At 38.9% G+C, this 20,325-nt stretch overlaps 1 protein-coding gene across 1 annotated transcript; it reads right to left on the minus strand.

The window, feature by feature from the left end:
* LOC109948065 lies at positions 2,703-4,385 on the minus strand. The gene is made up of 6 exons (XM_020559970.1): positions 4,286-4,385; positions 3,583-3,644; positions 3,317-3,376; positions 3,127-3,212; positions 2,852-2,919; positions 2,703-2,731 (listed from the first exon to the last, which is right to left on the minus strand). The coding sequence occupies exons 1-6, from the start codon at positions 4,383-4,385 to the stop codon at positions 2,703-2,705; spliced, it is 405 nt and encodes a 134-aa protein (XP_020415559.1).

Raw genomic sequence — 20,325 nt, forward strand, 5'->3', positions numbered from 1 at the left:
ACGTCGAAAAATTCGCACAATTTGAAGAATATAACCATGAAATGGTTGAATGTTTCAACAACGGCTTCGAAATGTTTCGAGATTATGCTTCGGTCATCTCACCAGACTACAATTGGAGTGAAATTGATGTAGCTGGTGTCTGGCAGGTGCTGAATATAGGTGCTGAGGGAATGGCTCATCATAGCCTCATGCATGCAGCAAGGAGAAAGGACAAAGACATGGATCTTTTGATGGACCTGTAGTAACGGTGAGTGCTGCTTCAGTTCAGCTCACCCGAGTACATGAATCTTTTGTTGCCTTCATTTTCCCTTCGTGGGCTAGTATTGTTAAGGTTCGGTGGCGATTTCTTTTGCATGTGTAAAATGTTGTCTGTAATGTGTATGTATTGTATGTAGATTGACTTAATATTGTAGTTCTATTGTATGTATATTGCCTTAATATTGCCTTTCTATTGCATAGATAATGTTTGCATATTGCCACCATATTGGATGTATCAATATAACTATTGGTATCGTATTGCCCTTATATTGCTCTAATATTGCCTCTATAGTGCACCTATATTGACCTAATATTGCTCTTATATCGTATGTCAATGGCATGTGCTCTAATAAGTCTCCACTTCGTTGAAAGTAATCCTGAATTCAAATATGATGGACACGACAATTGTTATCCATCCTTATATTACCTTGAATTGATTTGGACCTTTCAAATGATAGTTGGAGTTGCACATGGATTCATATTCAGAAGGAAAGTAATTCTCTCCCTCAATGAATTGTCGTTCAAAAGAAGGCAGCTATCAAATTTTGGGTACAAAAATGCAACATGCACGGTAAATTAATTGGGCACAAACCACATATTACAAAACCAGGATGATTTTTGGCATGCTTCAAAAGAGAAGGGCCAAATACAACAGAAAAGAAAATCCATTCAAGCTTGTACAATAGAATGCACAATAACCCTTTTACATGTCCTTCCAACACCAGTGTTTTGCCTACTTTAGAGTCGCAAGAGGAGAGCATATTGCCATTGCGCAATTCGAGGGTTTGGAATGGTGGCATAAACATGTTTACTTCACGGATCACCTATAGGACAGAGCTTCCTTCTTCCCTTGTCGTCTGTAGGGTTCAACTTCACACTTTTTATATACATGTATGAGAACTGTGGCTATTTATTTATGGCCTTTCTAACACTTGTCTGCCATTCCAAAGTGGGTTGGAGACTTTTTGAGTTGAATGACTGGAAAGACTTCAGATGACAGAAACTAGAGAGTTTGAAGAAAAAGGGTTACCAAGAACAGCAGTCATAGCCACAAAATAAACTAAACATGCTGTAAGCTCCACAGTAATATTTACTTCATCTCCATAATCAGAATATTGGGGAAAAAATACCACGGAGAAATACGTGAAATGAAAAACAACTCGGCAGTTACTGTGAGATTGTGTACATAAAACTTGGAACAACCAAACCAATTAAAGCTAAGCCATCTCATACGTATACCTACATCAAATAACAGTGTATGGTCATCTTGTTTACAATATTGCAATCAACACTTGGTTGAGACCGACCTGCAAAAACAACTGGGTTAAGTACAGATGAAGCCATTTATGAAGGGCAGTTCCAGAATTAAGACCTATGTTAATTTGTAACTGCCACCGAATCAGTTCGTAGTGCCAAATGCATCTACCAGGCACACAGATATGACCAGCCAAAAGAAAAAAAAGCAAAGGAAAAAAGATAAAAGAGGCATGCCATAAATGGGAACCTCAGCAGAAATCATCAGATATGCATACAAGCAGATTGAGTAACATCTCACTAAGTAGAGGTCATGTTGGTAATCGCATGTTGTGTTTGCACACAGACATTTTGGTTTTTGCAAACACAACATGCAATTGCATGATGTGTGTGTTGTGTTTGCACACAGACATTTGGTTTTTGCAAACACAACATACAATTGCATATTGTGTGTGTTGTGTTTGCACACAGACATTTGGTTTTTGCACACACAATATGTAACATTTAGTTTTACCCTTTTATTCTTATTTTCTTCGTTCAAACATGGTGGTGAGACAAGCTCCAAACCATCCCATCATATAAAGCAAAACTCATACAATATTTTAGATGCAAAAGTTATATATTTTATATAATGCATCATCCGCATGGCTTGAAATTACAAAATCACGTTCACATATTACTTTCCACAAGCGCACAGACTAACAATAATAATAATCAACCAAGCAGCTGCGACATTCATCCTATTACGTCCATATTGATAATGTCAGAAGTTTCATCGATAGGCCTCATCAAACTAGAAGTTTTTTAATTTGAATTATGAATTCAGAACTAAAAGCTCATGATATGCAGAAAATGACATACATTGTCCACAATCGACTTTTCGATATATTTCTGCTCTAGCAATTTATCGTCCAAATTCTGGACTCTCTGTGTCAGGTGCTTCTTTGTGTTCTGTCCAGCATAAGAATGTTTAATACTGTGATTTCAATTGTTTATACAAATTGTATAAGTAATATTGATGAGTGCTGTAAATCTATTTGATGTTGGGAACAAACATGGTCCCATTAACAGAAACTCAAACAAAACAGGAATTGTTTATATTTTTTTTGGCATAGACAGCCGAAAAGAAACTTACAGCAATAGCCTCTGTCACGCTCTCAGACGTTTATGCAAATTTGAAACAGCAGCATTCATACTACGCTTGTCACATACACAAGATCTGAGAATTTTAGACCCTAACCCATTTGTGAAGAGCAAATATTAGATTTGCTTAAAGAAGACAACAACTCACAGAACCAATGGATGAAATAATATGAACATAAATATATCATCTGGATACCTTCCACCACATGTAACCATAACCCAATGCCCCCAAGGTAGCTGTTGGCATTATTAGTGATGTCAAACCTATTAAAAAAATCAAAGAAAAAATATAACCAAGTATAAAATGTTTCTATTGCATTATGAAATACATACGTGTAAGGAATTAATCGTTTTACAACTTAACCAAAAAGTCAGGGCAGGAGCATGCATTCATTGAGTGGTTATAAGCAAGAGGAAAAAGCACAAAGCATGCTAAGAATTCATTTGAACACAGAAGAGAAAGTAAGCTACCTTGCAATTTGGCTATCATTCCCCTTCAGGACGGCTCTCTGTAGTGACGAGTCTAGTTGCCGGACCACAGCTGCCAGTCGGCGCACCTAAAATAAAGTAACACAGAAAAATTGATATCCATTACAAAAAACAAAAATTGAACACGAGAAAGCATCCTTCGACACTAAATTTATAGCAGTTTTTCCAATACCTGTGATGCGATCGCATAAAAGTCACCTTCTGATTGTTCTCCGGTTCCATTGAACAAAGGCTGCAAACAAATCCGAAATAAATAAACTATCTAACTGATCGAACAAAGGCTGCAAACAAATCCGAAATAAATAAACTATCTAACTGATCAAAACCCTAGTTTACCAAATGCATTACAAAATTAAAAACTCATACAAAAATAACACCAAATACAAATGTTCTGCGAGTTCCACTAGCAAAGCAGAGTACAAATCATGAAAATGGTACCTGAAGTTCACTGATCAATTCAGATAATTGACCATTCTTACGCAGGATGGTGCTAGCATACCCTGTAGAAAGAGAACAATCACTCAGATCGAATGCAGCTAAATACACAAGGAAACTAATCCAGTATGCAAGATGAAAGAGGAGTGATTGGTACCTACTCCAGCGAAGATCAGCAAACACAGTATGAGGTTCCAAATTCAAATAACAACATAATGCTAAGCAGAAAAGTAGAATTGCTGCCGAAATTATTTAAAACGAACTAAGTCAAAACTAAATGGAGAAATGTTAACAAAGTTGTATGCTTCAGTAAGTCCAGTAACAGATTCCCAAAACCACAGAGACAAAATGTGAACAATGGCTACAAAAGCATCCATAAAAAGCAACTATGTTTATATATGGAGGTGTACAAAATAGTTAACCTTCAAAATCGAAACAGTGTGTGTGCCATGTAAGGCAATTAGCCACTGCTTCTAGACTGTACAATATTACACCTCACAATAATAACTAAACCAACTAGCTCTAGCAAAAAGGCAGGATGACCATATAAAGTACCCCCAGCAAAGCATCTACGTCTGCATCTTCATATCAAGGAGTTCCTGACATAAGTAATGAGCAAAGTGAATTCCCAAGTCATAAGTCCAGAGTGAGGTGAATTCACGGACATTAAGACATTTACCTCATAAATATGTCTCCCCCCTTAAACCCTCAATTGCAAGCTTCAGTCGGTAATATTTGATCTTCAAAGGGTCAAATTTATCTACCGAAATCCCAGCACTGAGATACTCCATGAATTTGACGGTCATGATTCCGCAAGACGTACTGTGAGGCCAATAAGTTGGGAAATTAGAACTGCAATTATGTAAAATTTGGATAAACTGCACTAAATTCACAAAGCTTGCCCATCTCGTCGTTTTGGCACATCTGCAATGCTGCAAACTGAGAATGGCATAAACGTCGACATCTTCAGCCCCTTTTGCTTAACCTCTTCAACCTCAGAATCTTCATAAAAGTGCATATCGTACAGCACTCGTGCCAGCGTATCGCTAATAGGGTGCAGAAGTGTAACCAGCTTCGAACATTTGGTAAAAGCAACATAGGAGTCATACACAGTTGCAGTATGTCTGATGAAATCAATTTCGATTGCAACCCAGTGAGACCCTTTAAGATTATATAGAAAATAGACCTTCCGGACTTTTGTCCAAGCTTGGCCATACCCGTGTTGCCAAATACCGCGCACAAAGTCATGTATATTCTTCAGCTTGCTGGGTGGAAGGTCAACGGTGTTTGAAGCATCTGCCTTCTTCAATCCACGTTTCTTGGCAGTCGGTTTGAACAGCTCTAGAAATTGCTGCATAAATTGAAATGAAGGCATATTAGAAAATCACAACCGAAAGCAAATGAAGCAGTGAATGTAACATGGTAACATGTTTACCTGCAAGCAACAATCTGTCGTTGTCCAGTCAGTTCCAAATACCAACAGATGAGAGAGTTGCCTTTTCCGGATAAGAAAGGTTGCCATGTCCAGGTGCTGAAAGTTGACACATATAATATCAACACAATTTCATACAACTGTACACTTAAAAAAGGTGAGAAAACAATTGAATTATCGCAATAAAGTAGAGCTTTGTGTATTCTTACCCTTGAGCTAATCCATTCCGTTTCATCGATAAGTCTGTAGAAAAAATCAGCGCCCACTGAAAATAATTCCAGCTGCACCTCCGCACTACAAAAGGCAAACTTGCAACGGTTACTTTTGTAGTCATCTCATAATTCTGACTTTGTTGATGACAAAAATACACATGTATATTAAAGCAAACTCTACATTTTCTCATTAGTCTATGACTACATACTAGAATAGGATGAAGATTGGATTTCAAAGGTAAAGAATCCTAACCTGATATCGTTTTTCCAGGCAGTGCAAAACTCTATTACTGCCTTCACATCTTCAATGGGCACGGATTTTGATGGATCAAAACATGGCGGGGTTGCAGTCGGGAAAGAATTGATTGACTTCAAGGTATAATGTAATGGAACATCCTATGAATTAGTGGCAACCACAATAATAACTCCACTATGGCCCTCCTTTCAAATGTAAGAAAATGAATGAAATTGGCACCATCCCTTCAGTTTTTTCTTAACAAAATAAGAGGTTTGTATGTATTCTCTGCTTTATCGATATCAAAGATAAATTAATAAATAAACCATCAAAACTGTATAAAATGTTTGTTAGACATGTACAATTACAAAATTATAAGTTCTCCTCAGAAACAAAGTTCTCTACGTATCCATACACAAACAAGAAAAGCAAAAGCTTATAGCAAAATCAATGTCCCCATTTCTCTAAACCACACCTGCTGGTGGTAGGTTCCCATCTTCACTCATTTCCCGCTTTCTTTTAAGCAGACAATGATCAAGCACAAAAGAGTAAACTTTTAAATAACTCATATTACACCACACATAGTTTTAAAGAAAACTTATCCATATCCAATATGCAACCCCTAAAGTTAGTAAACAGAGTTATAAAAAAAAATATGTCAAATTAACAAGCATTATTCTCAAACAAAAAGTATGATATGGTTGGGAGTTTACAAGTTCAAAATGATATACACAAGTTAATTGTCTTAGACTTTAGATATCATCTTCAACAAAGAAAATAGATACCGATTAGACTTGTAAGAAGGTTAAATGCAATGGTCATAAAGACCCATAGTAAGCCACCAAATACCAATCAATAACTGCTACAAAAACCATAATAAAACCATAATAAACTAAAAAAACAACAACACTAAAATGCCAACACAACATCACTACATTAGCAATACAGTAGCAACAAAACAACAATACGACATCAATAGCAACAGCAAAACAACAGCAGTGCAAGCATCAGTCCACAAAGAACAAACCCATTCACTGTTTCAAACAAGGAATCATCATACTAAGATCATTTCAGAGAAACCCCAAAACCAATTTCAGTGAAACCCCTAAACCAATTTCAGAGAAACCCCTAAACAATTTCAGAGAAACCCCTAAACCTTCAACCAATTTCGAACAAATCCCTGAACCAATTTCATAGAAATGCATAAACCCTAAACCAACTTCAGAGAAACCCTAAACTGTAAGAAAATGACGATGAACAGTACTTGTTCAAGGTGAACGATGGAGTTGAGCTTCGATGAACAGATTTCGCTCGGAGAGGAAGAGAGAAGAGAGAGTCAGAGCTGAGCGACGAGAGATTGAGGGCTGAGCGACGAGAGAGTGAGAGCTGATCGACAAGAGATGAGAGAGTGAGAGCAAAGCGACGACAGAGTGAAGAGAAATTGAGAGACGGAGCCAAGAGAGAGAGCTGAGAGAGAACTTCAGCAAAACTGATAGAGAACTTCAGAAAAAGTGATATGTGTACAATAAGGGGACAATAAATATATATTTATAGGTTATAGTTCCAAATTTTTTAAAAAAGAGTGGTATTTTCAGTTACAATTATAAAAATGGTGGCATTTTGAGCTATTTCCCTTAATTTTTTCAGCATACTCCAAGTGAAACGACGTCGTTTCACTCAAAGATTTTTTTTAAAACTCTGCCTTGCCAAACGACGTCGTTTGGTCAAGGCTCAGTCAAATTTTTTTTAATTGACCTGGCCTCAAAACGACGTCGTTTTGGGCCTGTTTTATACATTAAAAAAAAAAAAACTGCACAAAACAGAACAGCAAAACATGCTTCGACATAACAGAACCAAAGCCATTTCCACAGCCCCTCTTCTCCCACCATCTGAAACCCTAACCTCCCCAACCTCCCACTCTTCGGAACTTTTACACTAAGCCCCCTTGGCCACATAATCCTGGATCCGCCACTGTCCATGTGTTATTATATTAATTTAGAGAAAAGAAAGAAAAAAAAAAAAAAGGTAAGAACAAAAGCTGTCGGTGGGAGTTAGGGAAAAAAAAAAGAAAGATATTACATAAAAGGTAAAGAAAAAAAAGAAAATAAAAAAGGGTAAGTACAAAAGCTACACTTTCACTCAAAAAGACTTGCGTTTTTTTTTTTTAAATTTTTATAAAAGGTAAGTACAAAAAAAAGGTAAGTACAAAAACTGGAAACTGGGTTATTTTTCAGCATACTCCAAGTGAAACGACGTCGTTTCACTCAAAGATTTTTTTTAAAACTCTGCCATCAAAACGACGTCGTTTCATTACGCTTAAAAAAAAAAAAGTAAATTTAGGTTTTACCCATAAAAAAACTTTCACTTTTGGAAAAAGCCAAAGCTTTTTCAAAAAAGACAGAAAAACCTCTCGACTTTCAAATTAAAGACATGCAAATGTAAATGATTCATTAAGAAATCCAAAAATAAATAAGGGCAACTTTGTCCATTTTAACTTCTTTTAAAAAATTTCTCTCTCCTTTGGGTTTTTCCAAAGTCTCCCAAAAAAAAAAAGGGTCATCTTCCTCCTCGCGCCGTCTTCCTCGCAAAGCAGTTTCAGATTTCCAGATTCTGAAATTTCTTCCAGTTCAGAAGTTTCCGAATCTGATACGCGTCGCTCCGCCTAGCCACGCCTTCCAACGCCTCTCACGCCTTCCCAGCGCTAAACGTGCAACTCGCGAAACGGCCGACCGCCTCAGGCGTTTTCCTCCCGCCTCGCTCCGACGCGCGCTCCGACGAGCGCGAAGGCATGCCTTTGAAAACACTGCTGTCAAGGTATCGGAGGGGCTTTGACAGTTCCAAATTTGGTGGAGCTTACACGGCTCCACTCTCTGGATTTGGTGATTTTGCTAGAGACTTAAGAATAAAGGACGGAAGCTTGAGTTTTTAAAAAGAAGGCTGGATATGCCGTACATGTGTGCAGTAGATGCGCCTGGATTTAGTGGTGGTTTATGTGCTTTTTGGAAGGACCCACAATTGGTTGTTTTGTCCAAGTATTCAGATTGTTTTATTGAACTTTTAATCCACGACTTGAAAAAAGGAGATTTATGGAGGCTAATGGCAATTTATGCTAGTGTTGACACGAAGACGCGTGCACAACAGTGATTAACTCTTCAGACAAGGTTGCTGAATTTTTCGGAACCGATCGTTCTTTTGGGTGACTTTAATGACATCCCGCAAGCTACGGAAAAGCAAGGGGTACTCCCCGTAGCCCCAGTAGTATGCGCAATTTTAGGAATTTTGTGGCCAACTGCGGGTTGCTCGATTTAGGGTTTGTTGGTTACCCTTTTACTTGGAGCAATAGGCGAGAGGGAGAGCGTATACAAGAACGCCTTGACCGCGCTTTAGCATCATCCTCCTGGGTGCATCGCTTTGGGGAGGCCAAGGTTTCACACCACTTGGTATCAGGCTCTGATCATGCTGTGATCCTCTTGGAAGTGGAGCCAGTCCAGGTGACACACCGAGGAAGATTTATTTATGATCACAGGTGGGGTAAGGAAGTGGGTTGCAGAACAGCTGTACAGGATAGTTGGAGGTGGAAATGTAGGGGCTCTGCGTGTTATCGACTGGTGGAAAAATTAAAGGCAGCGCGGGGGAATATGCGGCAATGGAGGAGAGGTGCCAAAACAAACACGCAATGTAGAATTCGGGAGATTAATAAGGAACTCCAAATAAGTTATCAAGCCCCGGGTTTTGATCGGTCTAAGGTTTGTGCGCTAGAACGAGATCTGAAAGTGGTTATTAAAGAAGAAAAGTGTATTAGAGGATGAAATCTAGAGTCCAATGGTTTGTGGAGGGTGATAAGAATACGAAGTTTTTTCATGCCAAAACTGTGACGCGGCGGCGACGAAATAAAATTAGAGGCTTGGAGAATGAATTGGGGGAATGGCATGATGATGAGAAGGGGATACAAGACATCGCAGTTAAGTATTTTGACCAGCTCTTCACATCTGCAGCTTCTCTCCAGTTTGAGGAGATTATTAACTGTGTGGATCATCGCGTATCGGAACAGCACAATTTTGAACTCACCCGAGAAGTTACAGCGACTGAAATTAAAGAGGCTATATTTCAAATCCCTCCAACCAGGCCAGATGGCCTCACTGGGGGTTTTTTATCACAATTATTGGGACATTGTGGGAGAGGATGTGGTAGCTGCAGTTTTGGCATTCTTCCGAACAGGGTATATTTTGAAGAAAATTAATCATACCCATGTTGTGTTAATCCCAAAGGTGGCGAGTCCTACTCGAATGACACAACTACGACCAATCTCGTTATGTAATGTCATATATAAAGTGATATCGAAGGTCTTAACGAACCGCCTGAAACGGGTGCTTCCCCACTTTATTAGCCCGAATCAGACGGCATTTGTCTCCGGTCAGCAAATAACAGACAATGTCTTGATTGTCCATAAAGTACTCCATTCGTTAAAGACAAAAACACGTGGGTTGGAGTCTGATGTCGTGGTTAAGTTGGATATGGCGAAAGCTTACGATCGTGTGGAATGGCCCTTTCTTCTGGCCATGATGCGAAAGTTGGGGTTTGCTAATCGCTGATGCGATTGGGTGATGGGGTGTGTCACTACAGTTTCTTACAGTATTATGGTGAATGGTACGCCGACGGGTTTCATCCAGCCCCAACGAGGCTTGCGGCAAGGGGACCCATTGTCTCCATATTTGTTCTTGATTTGCACGGAGGGAATGACAGCGCTGATACAACACTTTGCGGGGAGGGAGCTGTTGCATGGTATTAAGGTGTCCAGCAGCAGCCCACCTCTCTCCCACCTTTTATTTGCAGATGATTCGATATTATTTTGTAAAGCCTCTGAAGGAGAAATGGACATGGTTAAGCACGTCCTTGATCTGTATGCAAAAGGCTCTGGGCAGCAAGTGAACTTTGACAAAAGTTCTCTCTTTTTTAGTACCAATTGTTCGCAAGAAACTCGTGATCGTTTGGCAAGAAGTTTAAATATTCCCCAGGGGCGGGGATTTGGGAAATACTTGGGACTCAAATTTGAATTTGGCCACTCCAAGAAGGAGGTGTTTGAAGAGATCAGGGAGAAGGTGGCGACACGGGTGCATGGATGGGCAGAGAATTTTCTAACCACGGCTGGAAATGAGGTGTTGTTGAAAGCGGTGGCACTTGCGCTACCCACGTATACTATGTTCTGCTTCCTACTTTCGCAGGGCGTGTGTGCGGATATCCTTCGTGCGCTCTCTTCTTTTTGGTGGGGTAGCCAAGGTACTGGCAAGGGGTTACACTGGGCAAAATGGAAGACGCTGACACAGAGGAAGGAATGTGGGGTGATGCAGAATGCATATTATTAGTTTTCCTAATTCTACTTGGATTAGTTTTCCCATCTCTTATTAGTTAATTTGTTTTCCTAATTCTTAAAGATTCCTTCTTGTTAAAAGGATCTCTTATTAGTCAATTTCCTTTCCTATTTCTTAAAGTTTACTTTTCCTTTTCCTAGATTAAAAAGGGTTTTGCCTCTATAAATAGAGTTGTTTGTAATCTTTTAAGGCAGACTTGATTAATGATAAATTTCCTTGCTTTAAACTCTCTGATTCCTTCCCTTTCCCTTCGTCTCTTCGATCTCTAATTCTTCTCCTCGATCCCTTATTTCTTCTCTGTTCTATTGCTCAAAGCGTGTACTCTAAACTTACGGGCTGTTTACTCTAAACCTACGGGCTGTATTTCTTCTCTGTTCTATTGCTCAAAGCGTGTACTCTAAACTTACGGGCTGTTTACTCTAAACCTACGGGCTGTTCTACATCAGGGGGGCTGGATTTTAAGGACCTGTTTTGCTTTAACCGTGCTATGCTTGCCAAGATTGGTCGGCGCTTATTATCGCAGCCAAATTCGCTGCTTCATCAGGTGCTGCAAGCGAAATATTTTCCTAATGGCTCTTTTATGGAGGCCCAGCTTGGGCGAAGGCCATCATGGGGATGGTGAAGTATTTTAAAAGGCCGGCAGGTGTTAATGCAGGGCTAAGATGGTGTATTGGAGACGGAAAGTCAGTCCATGTTACACGAGATCCGTGGTTGCCGATGCCCTACCACTTCAAGGTTAGGACACCATCACCTTTGCTGCCGGAAAAGGTATCGGATCTTATTGATCCTGTTTTGCGCCAATGGGATGTGCAGACGGTATGTCATGTATTTAACGAGGAGGCTGATTCCATCCTGGCCATGGCGCTTAGTCGATTTGGATGTCCGGATCATTTGATGTGGCATTTTACAAAAAATGGACTCTATACTGTAAAGTCGGGGTATCGAGTGGCAGTGGAGTTGGATTCCAATGGCCTCCTTGGACGACGAGGGGGTGGAAGAACTAGTGTTGATAGAGGAGGAAGACGGCTATGGAAATCAATCTGGGGACTGAACGTGGCGAGCAAGATTCGTCACTTCGTCTGGAGATGATGTCGGAACTATTTAGCTGTGCGATGTAATCTGAGGCAGCGGGGTATGCAGATTGATTCGGTGTGCCCATCCTGTCAGCAACCTGAGGAGACAGTAGCCCATCTCCTGTTCCAGTGCAACTATGCACGGTTGTTCTGGTTTGCATGCCCCATTCAATTAGATGTGCGGTCGTTGCAGGGGGGACCTTTGCGGACATATGGTTGGAGCTGTGTGATCGTTTTGCACAGGAGTCTGGAAAGGATGGGCTGTTGAGTTCCATTGCATACGGGCTCTGGCGGCTTTGGAAGTGCCGAAACAGTCTGGTCTTTGAGGGGATTCCGGTTCACCCAGCTGCAGCTGTGGAGCTCATGATCAAACAGCAAACTGAATTTTTGTAGACTAAGGAGCTGGGGACGGAGACGACACCCGTTCATGGAGGTGGCGGAGAACATCGACTCATGGGCACTCAAAAATGGTCCTGCCCTCCGATGGCTTTTGCTAAAATCAATTGTGACGGGGCATGGACGTCACAAATTTTGCGTGGTGGGTGGGGTTGGGTGATGCGTGATGCAGCTGGGGTGTTCAAGGGGCCTGGGGTTGAAGGGGGTGTACGATGCGGCGCTGCAATAGTTGCTGAAGCCGAGGCATTACAGGCAGGGCTGTGTGCGGGGATGGACCAGGGCTGGCAACGGGTGGTGCTGGAGTCTGACTCCAAGCTCATGATTGATATGTAAGTCTTTACTAAACTTTTATACAATAATACTAACCTTGTTCAGCCATTGTAGCAGTAGAGTATCTTGATTTCGTCTAGAGAGTCTTCTACCCTATGCAGCACTTTAGTTTCTCTTTCTCTTAGATAGGGTGAGATCTGATTTGAGAGAGTGTTTGCTGCAAGGGGAGGGACCTCTATTTATATGTGCATCACTCACAAAGCTTTGCCTATCAAGAAGCGTTTGAGTGTCCTTTTTGCATTAGAATAGGTTTGTTTCAATCCATGTTATATTAGAAATCCTGATAATACTTGTGTTTAACTTTAATAAGCTTTGTACAAGTATTATCTCATAAGGATTGAGTTCTATTTCCTGATCAAACCAAAACTCGAATCCTCTTGGGATTAGAAGATCATCTTTTATGGGCTGAGACAATAAATCGTCTTACATTCTCCCACTTGATCGATTAATCCCAAAGTTTTGTGTTGATCACTTAAGGCCTTTGTGAAACATAACTCAAACTGATTCCATCAAGCAATTGTCAATTTTAAAGAATGAAAAGGAACCATCAAGACTTCACTGGATATCTAATGCTCCAGGATCTTTATAATTACATTAATCATTCTTTAAAACCACATAAGCTTCCATCAAGATTAAACAGAAAAATAAACATGTTCTACTGTAAAGCTTTATGAACATGTTCATTCAATGTCCCTTAATTTGACTACTAAGGTCTTATCACTTTTAAAATGATATCCTGTCATGAATGAAAACCGTATGCAGATATCTTTAGCTAGCTTTCTTCTTAATTCATTCAAGTATTTATAAGCATATACATATATAACATTTAAGCATGTAAACTGTTTTAATGAGAAAACTTTATTTCTGAATCACAAATAAAATAAACATCCATCGAAAACCATAACCAACTGTGAATTAAGGCTATAACAGAAAACTACTCAAAACTTAACAAGGCTCCCACTGATTTAAGCATTCAAATCATTCCTTAATCCCATGCTCATAACATGCCTGTGAAACACTGCATTTGGGATTCCTTTTGTGAAAGGGTCTGCAATCATTCTGTCTGTAATGATATGACTTATATTAGTATAGCCTTGAGCAATTTTCTCCTTCACTATTATGAACTTGACATCCAACAGTCTTGAACCCTTTGTTCTTTTGTTTCCTTTTGCAAACAAAACTGCAGCACTGTTGTCATTCCATATTTGAATTGGTCTATGTATTGATTCAACCACATTCAAGCTGATGATGAAATTTCTTAACCATATGGCTTGAGAGGTAGCTTCATAGCATGCTAGAAACTCAGCAAACATAGTTGAACCTGCTGTCAGAGGTTGTTTTACACTTCTCCACGACACTGCACCTCCGCCAAACATAAACACAAAACCTGATGTAGATTTTAAGGAGTCTTGACATCCTGCAAAATCAGCATCTACATAACCTTGTAATTCCAGTGTATCACTTCTTTTGAATGTCAGCTTGTAATCTTTTGTCCTTTGCAAATATCTTAACACTCTTTTCCCTACAATCCAGTGAGCTTGTCCAGGATTAGACTGAAATCTTCCTAGCACACTGACTGCAAAGGCCGAGTCAGGTCTGGTACAAACCTGCGCATACATTAAGCTTCCAACTAGTGAAGCATATGGTTTATCAACCATTTCCAGCTTTTCTTGCTCAGTCTTAGTTGCTTGTTCAGTGCTCAGTTTATCCCCTTTTGAGATAGGAATGTCACTTCCTGCGCAGTTTTGCATATTGAATCTCTTGAGCACCTTTTCTATGTAGGATTTTTGTGATAGTCCAAGTACCCCATTCTTTCGATCTCTGCTTATATCTATGCCTAAAACATATGATGCCTCAGCTAGATCAGTCATTTCAAAATTCTTAGATAGGAAATTCTTGCAGTCATGTAGCATGGTGAGGTTTGTGCATGCTAGTAGAATGTCATCCACATACAGAACTAGTATAATGAAATGTCTCCCACTCATCTTCATGTATATGCATTCATCTAAAACATTCTCACAAAACCAAAATCTTTCACTACCTTATTGAACTTTAGGTACCACTGTCTAGAGGCTTGTTTTAATCCATAGATTGATTTGGATAGCTTGCAGACCAAACTTTTCCCCCCTTCTTGAACAAAACCTTCAGGTTGTACCATGTATATGTCTTCTTCCAAATCTCCATTTAGAAAAGCTGTTTTGACATCCATCTGGTGCAAGTGGAGGTCAAAATGTGCTACAAGGGCCATAATAACCCTTAATGAATCTTTGGTTGAGACTGGTGAGAAAGTCTCATTAAAATCTATTCCTTCTTTCTATGTGAATCCCTTTGCAACCAACCTTGCCTTATACCTGTCTATCTGTCCTTTTCAGTCCAATTTCGTTTTATATACCCACTTACAACCAATTGGTTTGCAACCTTGGGGTAAAGTTACAAGCTTCCAGACTCCATTTTTCTCCATTGAATTCAGTTCTGATTTCATTGCTGCAAACCAGTTTTCTCTCTTTTCACTTGTCATTGCCTGTTTGAAGGTTGCAGGATCTTCTATGATATTCACATCATGTTCTGCTCTCTGCAAGTACACAAAATAATCATCTCCTAAAGCAGGTTATCTTTGCCTTTGTGATCTTCTTAGTTCCACGTTGGGTTCTAGATTTTCTACTTCAGGTGCTTGAGCCATGACTTGGTTTTCTGCTGGCAGTGCTTGATCATCATTTAATTCCATTAGTTCTGCAGTTTCAAGTCCATTTGTATTGATCTCCTCAATGTGTACCTGCTGAGTATTGCTTGAATCAATTTGAGGTAGTCTGACAATATCTTCATTCGAAATCTGTGGCATGTCATGGTTCAAGGTTATTTCTTCAAAACTGAAACTTTCCTCCTCGTCTCTTTCTTGGTCAGTTTCTATAAAGATTGCTCTTGAGGTTTCTATGAATCTGGTAGTGTGTTTGGGGCAATAAAATCTATATCCCTTTGTTCTTTCAGGATAGCCAACAAAATAACCACTTATGGTTTTTGGATCCAACTTCTTTTCTACAGGATTGTAAGGTTTTGCTTCTGCTTTACAACCCCATACTCGCAGATGTTTAATGCTAGGCTTCCTTCCATTCCACACTTCATAGAGGATTCTATTTATGCTTTTGGTTGGAGTTCTATTTAGAATGTAATTTGTTGTTTTTAAGGCTTCTCCCCAAAGAAAAATTGGTAAATTTGTACAGCTCATCATGCTTCTTATCATGTCTTTCAAGGTCCTATTTCTTCTTTATGAAATTCCATTTTGTTGAGGTGTACCTGGGTTGGTATACTGAGCTATGATTCCTTCTTCTTGAAGAAATTTAGCAAAAGGTCCAGGATTTCTTCTAGTCTCATCAAACCTTCCATAGTACTCTCCTCCTCTATCCAATCGAACCACCTTTATTTTAGAGTTCAACTGGTTTTCTACTTCAGCCTTATAAATTTTGAACTTGTCCAATGCGCTGGATTTCTCTTTAATAAGATAGATATATCCATATCTTGAAAAATCATGTGTAAAGGTTATAAAGTAGTTAAACTCTTCATGAGTTGGATTTGGAAAAGGTCCACATATGTCTGTGTGAATGAGCTCTAGTAAACCTTTGCTCCCCAATGCCCCTTTCTTTCTTAAGTTGGTTAATTTCCCTTTGATACATGGAATGCAAACTTCATCTATGTTTTCGTGATTCAATGGTGGTAAGACAGATTCTTTGCACAATTGTGTTATCCTTTCTTTTGAAACATGTCCAAGTCTCTTATGCCATAATTTGAAGGAAATCTCATTGGTTTTAGTTTGCACAATGTTTATTTCCATTTCAGTTCTTTTACAGTTTAACCGAAACATTCCATCAATGAGACTTGCTTTGCCAACTAAATCTTTATTTTTGAAAATAGAACAACCAGTTCCATCAAAATTCAAACTGAACTTTGATTTTACAAGTCTAGTAACTGAAATCAAACTCTTCTTCATAGAAGGAACATAAACTACTTCATCTAATTCCAAAACAAAACCAAATTCTAGCTTGATTCTAACTGTCCCTATGTAATTAACTTGGACTTCTTCTCCATTTTCCACGAACACCTTCACTTCATCCTTGCTTGGCAGCCTCTTGCTTGTAAACTCCTGCAAGGAATTAGCCACATGAATAGAAGCACCACTATCTAACCACCATGAATCACACGAGAAATTAAACAAATTAGATTCAAAACAGACCAAAATCAGATTGTTATTACCTTTTCCCTTCTTCTTTTCCAGCGACCTTTTGTATTTCCTGCAGTCTCTTTTCATATGCCCAGCTTTCTTGCAAAAGAAACAACCCAATCCAGTTGTAGGTTTTAAAGCCTTTTCTGTAATGCTCTCTTTTTCTTTCCCAGTTGCAGTCTTATACTTATTTTCCTTGTTCTGTTTAGTCTGAACCGTGTTGACCATTTTGGCTCCCCTTTCTCTTATGATGTTGTGCTCTTGTTGGACAGAAATAGTAATAAGATCATTCAAAGTCCAGTTCTCCTTCTGAGCAATATAGGTTTTCTTGAGAGATTTAGATTCTTTAGGCAATGAATTTAGTGCAAAATGGACCATCATATCTTCATCTACTGTCATATCCAATTCCTGTAGTTTTGTCCCTAAGTCAATCAAGTTCATGATATGAGCTCTCACACAACCTTGCCCATCATATTTCATATCAATCAATTGATTCAGCAAGGTACTCTTGATAGCTTTTTCGGATTCCTTAAACCTGTGTGCAATTGCCTCATAGTATTGCTGTGCATTCTTAGTTTTAGGAATACTTCCTTTCACTGATGAAGACATAGCCCTTTGCATGATTAACATAGCCATCTTGTTTGCCTTTTCCCATTTGGCAAACTTAGTCTTAGTTTCTGCAGAAGCATCTGCAGCTGGTTCTTGAGGAGGTTTTTCTTTGAGCACAAAATCGTAATCTAGAAAGCCTAGAGATATTTCCAGATCCTGTTTCCACTTGCTATAATTCGATCCAGTCAAGGTTTCGATGGAGTTGTGATTCACTGTAAAATTTGCAGTACAAATTAAATAAAACTGTCCCTGAATCTTTACTTAAACATGTCAACTTATACCTGTGGGTTTAAGTTTAACGTGTTCCAAAACCCTAAACGGTTAACTGTACAGGCTTCCTACGCAAGTAACTCACATCTGTGGATGTAAAGATACTTACAAGCCAGTGCAACTAACTGTCCAGAGTGTTCCATCAGTGGCGATCAATCTGTACAATTTCCATCTGTGGATGGAGAATCATATAGAAGGCTACAAACACTGATGCAATTTTCTGACCAAACTGTCAAATTCAAGAACTCCTACACAACCTGAGCAGCTGTGGCTTACTCACTCTGCATAGCAGTTTTCAAATTATTGGTCAAAACTTTATGAGCAGAGATAACCTTATGCTCTTAACAGTTAAGATTTTTAAAACAAGGAAAACTGCATACTTTTATAGCTTATGATCAAATGGTTAGATTAAGGGACAAAAGCCTAGAGCTCTGATACCACATGTAAGTCTTTACTAAACTTTTATACAATAATACTAACCTTGTTCAGCCATTGTAGCAGTAGAGTATCTTGATTTCGTCTAGAGAGTCTTCTACCCTATGCAGCACTTTAGTTTCTCTTTCTCTTAGATAGGGTGAGATCTGATTTGAGAGAGTGTTTGCTGCAAGGGGAGGGACCTCTATTTATATGTGCATCACTCACAAAGCTTTGCCTATCAAGAAGCGTTTGAGTGTCCTTTTTGCATTAGAATAGGTTTGTTTCAATCCATGTTATATTAGGAATCCTGATAATACTTGTGTTTAACTTTAATAAGCTTTGTACAAGTATTATCTCATAAGGATTGAGTTCTATTTCCTGATCAAACCAAAACTCGAATCCTCTTGGGATTAGAAGATCATCTTTTATGGGCTGTGACAATAAATCGTCTTACATGATATGCTGAAAGGGGGTGGTTGTTCTGACTCCCGGGTTGAAGGTATTGTGCATGACATTAGAATCCTGATGCGGCAGTTGCAGACTGTGGTCTAGTCTTTTGTTCCTAGAATAACTAATAATGTCGCGCATGTAATTGCTGCCTTTGCGTCCAAAACCCAGGGTCCGAGTAGGTGGGAGGGATCTTCCCCTTATGGTTAAGTAATTCGTTGGCAATGGATGTAACCTCTGCTTTTACTGTTGATTGAAATGGAATTATCGTTTTGACAACCAAAAAAAAAAAATTTGCACAAATAACTGACTTTTCAAATATTAACAATCTAGCCCTTGGCACATGCCAATTAGTTTTCTTTTTTATTTTTTATTTTATTTTTAGAATTAAGAAAAGATAACATGAGTAGTTATGTTCCATAAAAGTAGGACCTATTATCTTATTTTGTTTTTAATTTTATTTTTTTTGATATGAAAAAAATGTGAATTTATCATATTATCCTCATTTAATTAATAATTTCAATTCTTAATGTTTGAATTAACTAATGGCATTTTCTGGTATTTTGAATGTTTCACTATTCTCTGCTTTTTTCTTTATATATATATAAAATATTAAAATATTCATTAATCAATTAAACTTAAATACATAATAATTTAAATACAAAATAAAAACTAGGGGTAGAGATATGGGCATCGGGGAAGATGGCTCAGCCTTCACCCCAACCACCAATGCCCACTAGATGTTTCTTTTCTTTGTGTTTCAGGCCTGTGGTTATTATGGGTGTGGGCAAGGGCGGAACTACGTTTGGGTTTAGGTTGAGATGGGCTCCAGCCCAGTGCTATGTTTTGAGAATCGCTCAGACTATAATGAGTGGAAAGTTATAAGGGGTAAGTTATAAGGGGTTCACTTTATAGCCATCAGATCAATCCAAGGGCTGGGGAGAATTGAGATAAAGTTTTAAAATCGGGTAGGTGAGGAACCCAAACCCGAATTGAATATCCAGCACGTCCGAAAAAGAAGAAGAGGCAAGCACGTCCGAAAAAGAAGAAGAAGAGGCAAGTTCGAAGTTTGAACAGAAACAACTCGTCTCTCTAAAACCCATAGCTCTGAGAAACGGTTGAAGGCAACGGTTAACGACGGTTGAAGGCAACGGTTGAAGCCACTCCGTTCTCCAGACCCTAAAAAAGTATTTATTTTGAGTAGAAGGGGCAAAGGTGTGGATTCCGAAACAGTGAAGGGGCGAAGCAGTGGAAGGGGAAGGAGAGAAGCCGTATTCGTTGGAAGTGGTAGGTTCCATTTGTGGAGCAAAGCAACACAAAGACCCCGCACAGACACCTTGCGATTGTTCAATAACCAGCATTTGGTGAGTAATTTATGGAATTTGAGTTTAGGGTTAGAGTAATGGTTTTCCCCAATTTGTACCATCAATTTTGTTGGATTTGGCATCTCTTCTTTGTGCTTCAGTTGCATGTTAATTTTTGCTTGGGTATATGTTAAAAAAAGAATGAAAATCAAGTCAATAACACGTGAATAACATGTCAATAATGATGTGAATAAGATAATGGTGTTGAATTGGAGGAGGTCCTCAAAACCTTCCACATTTGAAGCAGTGCATACTGCAGATTATCTCTCTAGCGCTAGAATATATATATTTTTTGAAATAAATATGATTTCCTTTGTTACTAAATTTGCCTGAGAAACATGAGAACAGATAAGAATAATAAACTCATGAATAGAAGTGC

This window comes from Prunus persica, chromosome G3 (assembly GCF_000346465.2).
Source record: "Prunus persica cultivar Lovell chromosome G3, Prunus_persica_NCBIv2, whole genome shotgun sequence".
NCBI classification, from domain to species: Eukaryota; Viridiplantae; Streptophyta; class Magnoliopsida; order Rosales; family Rosaceae; genus Prunus; species Prunus persica.

Coding starts and splice junctions, on each gene's coding strand:
- LOC109948065 (XM_020559970.1), bottom strand. CDS start 4,385: ATGACCGTCAAATTCATGGAGTATCTCAGTGCTGGGATTTCGGTAGAT. Junction 3,645..4,285: donor ACTGAAGCTTGCAATTGAGG/GTTTAAGGGGGG, acceptor CTCTTTCTACAG/GGTATGCTAGCACCATCCTG. Junction 3,377..3,582: donor AATTGATCAGTGAACTTCAG/GTACCATTTTCA, acceptor ATTTGTTTGCAG/CCTTTGTTCAATGGAACCGG.